Raw genomic sequence first — 11,425 nt, 5'->3', positions numbered from 1 at the left:
CGTGTTCCAGTAGCAACCACTTTTCAAAGCAGTTGGGTTAATCGATTAAAGGATTAGTTAATCGATTAACAACAATTTAAATGTGTATTTTTAAATACAAAACATCAAATACGTTATGCACTTAGTTAATACATGTTTAACACTTAGTTTATGCCTAGAATGCACATATACATGTATTTATGTAATGCATGAACATATTATGAATGACATATCTCAAGAATGAAATGATTTAAAAGATTTATGCATATGAGACATGTATTAGGTGACCTAAGCCTTTGACTCAACTTAAGCTAGATTCTAGTCTAAGCCTAGTACCAATTAAAGACTTAAGCACGCTGATTTGTTGATGATCTTCAAGCTCTTATAAGCACAAGTTGTCCTCATCAAAACCATGACATATAAGGAGAGCTTTCCAAAGTGTTCCTCTTGACATGCACACTTTCAATTGAGGCCGATAATGAAGGGAAAACGTACATTTCTACCTCCAGCAGCTTATACTTTGTCGAGGAAGGAGAAAATGGAATTTTGTAAATTTATTCATGGTGTTAAAGTTCTAGAAGGGTACTCTTCCAACATTCATAACCTCGTATCTATGAAAGACCTCAAGTTAAAAGGTCTTAAGTTTCATGATTGTCATGTACTTATGGAATATTTCTTGCCTATTGGAATTCGGTCAATTCTACCTAAAAAAGTTCGAGGAACCATAACTAGGTTATGCTTCTTCTTCAAGGCAATTTATAGGAAAGTGATTGACCCTGAGAAATTACCTGCATTACAAAGACAAATTATTTTGACTTTGTGTGAGCTTGAAATGTATTTCACACCTTTCTTTTTTTACAGAATTGTTCATCTAAGCATTCATCTTGTTCGAGAGACACAACTTTGTAGCCCTTCCTATATGAGATGGACGTACCCCTTTGAGCGTTATATGAAGACATTAAAAGGGTATGTGAAGAACCAATCAAGACTAGAGGGTTGTATCGTCGAGCGATATGTTGTTGAAGAAGCTCTTGATTTTTGTACCGGATACCTTACTGATGGTGATTTCATGGGCATTCCAAAGCCTCGATATGCAAAAAAAACATTTGGTGAAGGTATTACAGGGAATGAAATATTGACTATAACAAGAACTGAATTGGAGCAAGTGCACTTATATGTTTTACATAATGTCGACGAGGTTGAGCCATATGTTGAAAGACACAAGGAGATGCTAAGGAAGTGTTACCCAAGTAAGAATGAAAATTGGATTTCCAAAGAGCAAAATCGGTGTTTCATAAAGTGGCTAAAAAATCACATTAATGAGGAGTTGAATATAAATGTACATTCAGTTTCTGAAAGATTGAAATGGTTAGCCAATGGTCCAAGCCTTCATGTCTTATCCTACACTGGTTACCTGATTAATGAGTTCACATTTTATACGAAAAAACAAGATGATCAAAGTAAAAAGCAAAATAATGGTCTGACTCTTGTTGCTCGAACTTTATAGATGTCAAGTGCAAAATATAGAAACACAATATATGCGAACATGTCATACTTTGGAGTGATTGAACGCATATGGGAATTGGATTACATAATGTTTAGGATGTCGGTTTTTTATTGTATGTGGGTTGCTAACAATAATGGCTTCCGAATTGATGCGTTAGGATTCATGCAAGTAGATCTTAATAGGTCATGCACTACAACAGATTTTGTATTTAGTGGAGGTTTTTTATGCAATTAGTGGAGGTTTTTAACCTCCACAATATAACTAGAAGAGGTTTCAAAAACCTCCACAGTTATGACCGCTAGAAGTGTTCTGTGGAGGTTTTAGAAAAACTCTGGTACCTGTATATTTGTAGCGGTTTATTTGAAGAGGTTTTTAACCTCCACTATCTGAGGATTTCAACCTCAAATTAATTTCATAATTTCCACAACTTTAACCTCATTAATTTTTAATTAATATTTAAATATACAATACAAAATACAAATGTTCTTAACAATAATAAAATTTCATTGCAAATAACCAAGGTATCATAACACAGTTGAAAGAGTTATAATTCATTATTCGTTATAAAGGCAAAATACATAAAAAAAATCCTAAATGTTGCTGGCTCTGGATGATCCTCTTGCACCCAAAGGTATATCAAACATACTTGCATCATCATTTGCCTGAAATAATAAAATGAAAATATTTAATTTTAACAATAAAAAAACATTGATAATTCAAGTAGTAAATCACCTAGATTTTCTCTCATTTAATTAGATTCTACCTAATAAAGATACATAGCTAACTGCATGCGATTGTCCCTCTAATATACTTATATACAATATATGCATACACAAATTTGTTTCATTATCATTATCTACCATATATGTTGGGAAATACCAATAGAAATTGTCATGTGTGGATTAAATAAATGAACAAGTAGCAGACCAAGTAGTCGAAGTTGGTTTGATGTGGGGGAGAGAATTGGGTTTTGGATAATGGGAGGAGCAACAAAGGGTTTGATGTGGGGGAGAGAAGTGAAAGAAATGAAGGGTTTAGGTTTTGTAATTGGAAATTCATAGTGGAGGTTGAAAACCTCCGCTAATTAAATAAAAACCTCTACTATCTATTTAGTTAATTGTCTAACCTACCTGTTTGATTTATTTGTGGAGGTTTCAATAACCTCCACACAAAAACCTCCACAAAATATAAACTTTGGTGTAGTGAGGATATAAAGATGAGTCATTTATTCTAGCATCACAAGTTTAACAAATATTCTATGTTATTGATCCAGCTGATATGAAATGGTCCATTGCTCTTTTAACTAACAAAATAATCGTCAATAATATTGATCACCAAGAATATTAAGATATTGATGAAGATGATCCTTTTTTGGGACATATCAGTCGCTTGAGAGCGGATTAACTACGGATGATGATTTATATTCAAGGGATGATCACGATGAAGGGCTTTGTGTAAATCAATATGCTCCTCCAGACAAGGATGACCCTAAAAGACAAAAACAATCAAAGAAAAGGAAAAAATAAATGCAAGTAGTCTTCGTATAATTTTGATTGTTTGTAATTTGTATAATTTTGTTTCTTTGTAATTTGTGTCATTTTTTTATTTGTAATTATGTACTCTGTCAAAACATAATTGACATGATATTCATTGTTTGTATTTTGTATTGTATTGATGTTTAATAAAACAAACTTCTGACATGTATTAATGTGTATGTATTGTTCAAAATGTATAAATGTCTGTGCTGTTGAGAATGTCTATTTTGCTATTAAATGTATATGCATGTATTAATTTATACAAATCAACAGCGAATTCTAGGAGTAGCCCTGACATGCGCTATTGTAAAGGATAACTACAACAACGATTTTTATAGAAAGCGATGTGATACATTATTAATACAACAACGCCATGCATGTAATGCGCTATTGTACTATAGTGTTGTTTGAGAAATTTTATGAATACTACACTACCAAAAAAATGCAGCCAAATAATGCATCTTAGCCATGTTTCAGTAGCCACGGGTTTAGAAGATGTGGTTAAAATATTAAAAATAAGCAATTTTAGACAAGTTTGGCATTCCAGCTTTCATTTTATCATGTTTACATTCTCTCACTCGCTGCTTTCTCCTTCCTCTTTCTACTTCCTCCTTCTCCTTCTTCCTTCTCCATCTTCTATTTCGTTATCTTTCTCGTTTCTCATTCCATAAAGAATTTCATCCTTAAATTAGGTTTTCAATATGCGATTCATAAATCTGTTTCTTCCGCTCTCAGATCTAAACAAGTTTTAGTACCATTTTCCATTTCCAATTTTGATTTTAGTACCAGTTTCCATTTCCAATTTTGGTTTCGACTTTGATTCTTGATTTGATGATTTAATAATTTTGGTTTCGACTTTGACTCTCAAAGCTTCTCCCATCAACACTCAAAGCTTCTTCACAGGTATATAACATGTCCTTTTCAATTTTATAATTTTGTTTCACTCAATCCCTAATTTCAACTACTTGATGTTTGATTTTTTTCATCTTTAGTTATTTTAGTTCTGGTATTAGTTATTTTAGGAAATACTGACACCCCCTCGAAAGAGATCGAATCATTGAATCAACGATTGAAGCAAAACTATTTGGAGCTTGAATAATTGAGGGAACAATTGAAACACAAAGGATTTGGAAATTTCGATGCTGCATAAAATCGTATGGTTGTCACTTCTAAATCACAAGCTAAAATGATCTTATGTTCTAAAAAAATTCTATCAAATATATCAAACTAATCAAATTTTATAAAATAGTGTACAAATATTAATTTATGTCATTATAATTTTTAATTTTAATCAAATAAGATTTTCTGATTAGATGGAGACACTAAATAAAAGATAGGTGATCCCATTAGTCTAACAAGTAAGGTGAGCTCTGTTGTCCCATTCTCAACATTTCCTTAGTGCTTCCGAAGCTTACACGAGGTTTTCTAAATTTAATTGGTCCCACAATCCCACAAACACTGCCATTGTTCCACTTCCACACACCACCATCATCATCATCATAAAGTTGTGGTCTCTCTTCACTCTTCACTCTAAACTTCAAAATCTTCTCTCTATTTAGTTATGACTGTTGGAATCTCTGCCTCTATAGTTATGAAGCCTCTCCGTCTCCACACCCCTTTTTCCATCTCCACACTAAGCCAACACCAACCATGTTCTTCAACCCCTTAAGACCTTTTACTCAAACAATAACCCCTTTGACCCTTAGAATGAGAAATTTCACTTTTTGTGTGGTCATGGGGGATCAAAAACAAAGCAGCCCAATTGAAACTGATGCAGAAGATAAGGATAGTATAAATAATAAGACCCCACAACAAGTTGAAGTGAATTATGCTCAACTTATACCACCACATGTGGCAGAGAAATTGGCTAGAAAGAAGTCTGAAAGGTTCACATATTTGGTTGCTGCAATCATGTCTAGCTTAGGCATCACATCCTTGGCAGTGCTTTCTGTTTATTATAGATTTTCATGGCAAATGGAGGTAGGTCATCATGTCTCAAAGTTCTTATCTTTATGTTTATTTTTCATGGATAGGATTTATTATGTATATTTTTTGGTATAATCAAAGCATACTAGCTTTGGTAAGTTCTTATCTTTCAGTTGTGTGGCTACCCCTTCCAAGTATCGTTATCAGGCATCAGACATTGACTTTTTGATTTAGAGACAAATTGTAATTTATACGACTAGATCAATGCTTTGTTGGAATGAAATAGAGTAATGCTCTTTGTTCAATTGGGATGGAATGCAGTGGAATATGCAAATTTAAGATAAAATGAATGTTTTATTCATTTTATTTTTCATGGATGGAATTTACTATTTCACCCTTTTGCAAGATAATCTGGCCAATTTCATTTTATTATGTTTAATTATCAAATATTCAAACATAATGCTTTTCTGTTAGCACGTTGATTGATTAGCATGTATTAAGAATTTGAGCTTGAAAATTGTGGTTTGGTTAATGGTGTTGTAGGGTGGAGTAGTCCCTTGGTCTGAAATGTTTGGTACATTTGCTCTAGCAGTGGGTGCTGCTGTAAGTCCTAATGCATAATTCTTGTTCCAAATTTTCAATCATTACAACTTTTTGGGTGTGTGAATTTTGGGTGCTAAATTAAACTGGGTATGTCTTATTTACAGGTAGGAATGGAGTATTGGGCTAGGTGGGCTCATAGAGCTCTCTGGCATGATTCCTTATGGCACATGCATGAGGTATGCCTCCAATTCTTCACCCCTCTCTACTGTTTCAATCAATTTTCAACAAACAAATTAGCATCAAAGTCAAAACATGTTTGTTGATCTTTAATTATTATTACAATTAGTAATTGTCAATTACCAAAACCAAGTAGAAAATTTGTGCTTTTGTTTACTTTATCTTATGACCAATTCCTTAGCTACCAATAAGTTTTCTGAAGCTGTTTAACTTAATGATCAACGCATGAATTGACTCAGAACTTAAATTTGTGAGCCATGTTGTCTGCACTTTGCACAATGGTGCTTGCATATGGCAGTAAATGCCAAATAATAACAACATTGACAAAAAGATTCAAATGCATTATCTCAATTCTAAACCATGTGTTTCAATGTTAGTTTCATATGGTGATGGCATAAGTGATCAATCAAGTTCTTTGGTAGGTTTGTAATAAGTCTCTTTGCATCACACTTTCCACTACTAACATCTAAAAGCCAGACTCTATACACATGTTAATCTCATCACAAGGCCACAACTTCTGTGCAACTTTGTCTATAAAAAAACTCAAAGTTGTACAATATTTGTTGTGCACAAAATTAATAATATGTTATTTTAAATTGTAGCTATACTTATAATTATATTATATTTACTATAATTGTGGGTAATGCAGCTAATGCAATTGTGAAATTGTTGGAGAGATTCTCGCAATAATATTATTATGACTACAATTACGATTATTGGCTGCAATTTAAACCTGATATAGGTAGATCTTAGAAAAAGCCACCTCAATAACTTCCTGGAAGGGTAGGGCAATGTGGCAACATTAGTGTGAGGAGGATTACCACATGTGACATGTGCGCTCACATTTGCAAAAGCTTATCGCATGAGATGCAATGATGTTGTATCCAAGTGTCTTCATGATCACAACCTTTGTTTCTATGTTTTTCCCACTAAGATAATCATCTGATTATTTCATTTTGTTTAAATGTAAGACATTGATGTATAAGGAAATATGTTTTGAAGGATAAGCTACTAAAACTAGTAATGAACTCATGCATTTGCACAGATTGGGGTTTTCTATTGTTGAATCCTGATTTAGGTGATAATTATGATCGTTAAGAGATGGAAATGATGGTCTTAGTTTAGCAGCCACACTTTCTCTCATACACGCTCCAAGTGCTAGGCTACAAATCAGCATATAGAAATAGGAGGAAAAACTTTGGTTCCATGATGGGAGTTTTTCCTTCGAGACAATGACCTTTATATGTTTTGCTTATTCGATATAGTTCTATATTTTGCTTACCCTTTTACTTTATCTTATTAATTGATCATTGTTCAAGTAGTCTCGTTTCATTATTGTATTGTTAATCTCGTATATTTTCTATTGGACCACAGATCTCAAAACTCCTTCAAGGTCATGTTGTAGTGATCAAGCGAGCAAGGCTAGAAGTTCCTTGTGATTATGCGTGAAACTTTTGCTATAGAAATATTAATGCTTGTGTATTTATCTTTCCCCATAGTTTTAACCAAATTTGGAATGTTTCAACAAATGGTTTGAATGATACATATATTATGTGAACTTATTAATGCTCATGTATTTGTGAATTATTTTAAGATGAATGTGATTATAATTTGAGCTATTGAGACTAATTTCTTAGGATTAATTTTTCTACAAATTTCAATTAATATCAATTATTAATTTCTTTTTATTTAATTTCTTAGTATTACCTTTTACCAATGTATTATTGAATATAAATATTGTTACACAATCGGCGCAACAGGAAGAGGAATATGTATGAAAATTGAATAAATCGTAACTAATTTAATTAGCCACGGTTGAAGTGTGGTAATCATTTGTACGAACATTTCTAATGCTAAATCATCAAATTAGCCACGGCTGTCAATGTAGCAGAACAAATAGAACCGTGGCAAATTAAATGTTACCACACTTTAGGGAAGCATAGCTATATTGCAAAATGACCGTGGCTAATAATTAGCAACGCCCTTGATTGCTTCACTTGCGGCGACCGTGGCTAACACAATTAGCTACAGTTTTTATGAACACTAGCCACGGTTGTAACCGTGGCTAAAGGATATTTTTGTTGTGGTGATACAACAACGCTTTTCTGTTATTGCGTTGTTAAATATATGAACTTCAACAACACAACAACAAGCGCTGTTAATAAGACCTATAAAATGCGCTGTTTATTTAAGACTATATGATATTGCTTTGTGGACGATGCGCTGTTGTATTGATCCACTATATGACAACGCTTTGTGGATGAGGCACTATTATATTGATACAATATATGACAACACTTTTTATGTGTTGCACTATAGTATATAGTGAATTTATCCCAACACACTTCCCAATAATTGTGAACTTATAGCAACACACTTACCTACCCATGATTGAATCACAAAAGTATGTGAAACTTACTAAGATAATGTTTACTACGTTTTATCTCATCATCTACTATCTACTGAAATGTTATCATCTGCGTTAGAGTAAAGATTCATATAAAAGGGTGAAGAATTGGGAGTGAAGAAATTTGGCTTAGGAATTAAAATTTTATTACCAAGGTTAAATAGAGACCGATATGATATGTATTTTTTTGAGTAAAACGACATTGTTTTATGTCTTAATTTTTTTGATAAAAGTATTAGTAAGTTATTTTTCTAGTGAGAAAATGCAACATATGATTACGTTTGCAGATGATATGTTATGTCACCCTCAATAGTTAAAAGATAGACTAACATGAATCACATATATGAAAGTTGGGGATCAAATAATAATTAAATTTAATATGGATTAAGTTGGTTCTCATGTAAAAATAAATAACCCAAATGAGTGTTAACTTTTTAAATTATTAATTGAATGATATAAAATCTGAAAATGAATAAAAGCTTATCTATAGCAAATAAATTTTGTTTCACATCTCTAACTTATAATAAATTTTATATATTACATTTTTTAAATTTTAATGTATTAATGAATATTAATATATAGAGTCAAAACATGATTAAGAGACAAATATTTTATTGAACATACTTAATTTTTATATTCCAATTTTGCCCTTTATTATATCCAACGTTTTTATGTTTGCCTTTGTTGTGAAGAAGATCTTGCTCCTGACCTTGGCACAATTTTGATGAAGACACCAAGATCACAAAAAGAAGAAAAAGAAAGAAAACTATGAAGACATAGAAGATTCAAGGAAATTATAGATTAAGTCTTCAATAGGTACTTATATCCTTATGCTCAATTTATGCTTAGCAGCAATGCTCAAATAATTCAAAACTATTTTCAAAAGAATTGGATAAGTCTTGAAACAGTGTCAAAAATGCTAAGTAACAAGTTACTTGACCTGACTAACAGGTTACTAGATTTGGGTAATAGGTTACCTAAACTATGTAACAGTTGGTAATAGGTTACTAGAATTACATAAAAGGTTACCTAACTAAGAAAATAGTTACAAAGCATAATTGACACTGAGTAATCGATTAATTACTTGTATTAATCGATTACCACCATGAACAACAAGTTTTGGCAATCGATTACACAGTCGTGACAATGGATTACCCATAGCTGTTAGAAACCAGATTTTCAAATTTAAATGAACAACTTTCATCCAAAGTGAATGAGTTTCATTCCAATCGTGTCTCCTCTTCATGGAAGGATACTTTGGCTGATTGGAAGCCCATTGAAAGGCATTGAGACATTCAATTCGAAATACAATCTATAGACAATCAATAGAACAGATTTTTACAACTTAGTTAAACAATTTCTGCACTCTTTTGCAACTTTGATTCTAAACTTTCGTATTTCTCTAAAGTTGCTTCAAGTGCTAAGTTCTAAAGTTTTCAATCATATAAGAATATTGTTTACTTAGTATATATTTAGAGCAAAAAGATTGCAAGTTATAACAATTGTCAAATACTTGTAAAGGCAATAATGCCATTGATTTCATTCCTCATCTTATTGTAAAACTTCTCATTACAAGGGTGTGGTGAGAAGGGGAAGAGAGTTAACTTAGAAAGGTTGTTTTCCATGGATAGGTATTTGTGAGTGTGTAAGGTACAAGGGTCTTGGGAAGAGAATTTGTAATTGCAACTCAAAGTATCTAGTGGAAAAATATCTTGTGTGGCAAGAGTATTGGATGTAACTTTCAGTGGACTAGAAGGCGAACCAGTATAAAAATTCTTTGTGTACTTTTCTTCTTCTACTATCTTCGTGTACTTACTATTGGTTTATAACTTGGTTGATTTCTGCAACTATTTTCCACTGCACAAACACTTTGACATCTCAAGCAGAAAAATTGGTCATTTCTTCCATAAACTAATCCAGCCACTCTTATTTTCCATCTTATACTTAAAATTGGCATCAGAGCTTCTTTTGGGTAAATTACTCTCGAATTGATCCTATTTTGAAGATGGCCTCCATATCATTTTTGGGAGAAGGTTCCAACATTAAACGCCCTCCAAGCTTTGTTGGAGAATGCTATGATTTCAGGAAAATCAGGATGAGAATCTTTATAGAGTCTCAAGACCTGAATATATGGAATGCGATTGAGGAAGGACCATATGAACCTTTCACTGTTGTTAACAAGTGTAAGGAAAGTGAAGCCAAAATCATCTTGGAATGATGGAGATAAAAAGAAAGTGCAATATGATCTCAAAACCAATAACATTCTCACTTCAGCCCTAGATATTGACGAGTTCTTTAGAGTATCAAATTGAAAATTCGCTAAGGAAATGTGGGATACTCTAGAAACTACTCATGAAGGAACAAGGGAGGTGAAAAGTTCTAGACTTAATACTCTCTCCCAGAAATATGAAATGTTTCGCATGAAGCCTCGAGAGAAAATACTAGATCTCCAAAAGTGTTTTACTGACCTTACAAATCATCTGATTTCACTTGGTATGGTATTGTCAAATAGTAACTTGAACTTTAAAGTTATATGATCACTTACAAGACAATGGCAACACAAGGTGACAACCATCTTAGAAAAGAAAAGTGTATAAAAGATGTCATTGGATGCTCTCTTTGGAAAGTTGCAAGAACACGAGTTGGAATTAAGCGAACCTGAACAACATGAATAAGAAGAAGAGAAAGAATATTTCTCTTAAATAAAAAGTTGAGGTTTAAGAATCCTAGGAAAATGATTCAGAAAAGGAAGACATAAAAGATATGACCATGTTTGTGAAAACGTTCAGCAAATTTCTAACAAGAAACAAAGGTGGTAAGGTTGGACAACCAAGAAAATTCACCAAGAGCAATGAAGTTTCCACTTCAAATTAGAACTTCAATTGTTTTGAATGTGGAAAACCTGGTCACAAGAAGATGGATTGTCCTACACTAAAGAAGAATCCTTTTAAGGAAAAACCTGAAAAGAAGATCGGTAGACAAGCTTACATTGCTTGGGAGGATAATGACTGAAGTTCCACTTCATAACTAGAAAATGAAGAGCAAGCTCATCTCTCTAATGGGGTCTCATCACTCTGATGATGATGAGGTAAGTGAAACTGAACCTTTAGATAAGCCATCATTTTCTGAATTACAAAATTATTTTAATGAATTGCATAGTGAATATGTCAAACTCACAAAAATCTATTTTAAACAAAAGAATGTGATTGACGCATTCCGAAATAACCATTCTTCTTATTGTCATAAGTGTATTACTCTTGAAAATAAAATTTATACTTTGAGTCTTGAACT

The 11,425-nt window shown here is 32.6% G+C and overlaps 1 protein-coding gene across 1 annotated transcript; it reads left to right on the top strand.

The window, feature by feature from the left end:
• Positions 1 to 4,755: 4,755 nt before the first annotated feature.
• On the top strand, positions 4,756 to 7,176 carry LOC109340801 (beta-carotene hydroxylase 1, chloroplastic-like). Its single transcript, XM_019578541.1, has 4 exons — positions 4,756 to 5,001; positions 5,491 to 5,550; positions 5,655 to 5,726; positions 7,102 to 7,176. Exons 1-4 carry the CDS (start codon positions 4,756 to 4,758, stop codon positions 7,174 to 7,176), a joined length of 453 nt encoding a protein of 150 aa, XP_019434086.1.
• The last annotated feature ends 4,249 nt before the right edge of the window (positions 7,177 to 11,425 follow it).

This window comes from Lupinus angustifolius, unplaced genomic scaffold (genome assembly GCF_001865875.1).
Source record: "Lupinus angustifolius cultivar Tanjil unplaced genomic scaffold, LupAngTanjil_v1.0 Scaffold_253, whole genome shotgun sequence".
NCBI lineage: Eukaryota > Viridiplantae > Streptophyta > Magnoliopsida > Fabales > Fabaceae > Lupinus > Lupinus angustifolius.
The sequence above is the reverse complement of the archived record's forward strand: the minus strand, read 5'-3'. Positions and strand labels throughout refer to the sequence as shown.

Excerpts from the sequence above, each read along its gene's own strand:
- LOC109340801 (XM_019578541.1), top strand. The coding sequence starts at position 4,756 with ATGGGGGATCAAAAACAAAGCAGCCCAATTGAAACTGATGCAGAAGAT. Across the intron at positions 5,551-5,654 it reads CTCTAGCAGTGGGTGCTGCT|GTAGGAATGGAGTATTGGGC; the intron begins GTAAGTCCTAAT and ends TCTTATTTACAG. Across the intron at positions 5,727-7,101 it reads CCTTATGGCACATGCATGAG|ATCTCAAAACTCCTTCAAGG; the intron begins GTATGCCTCCAA and ends ATTGGACCACAG.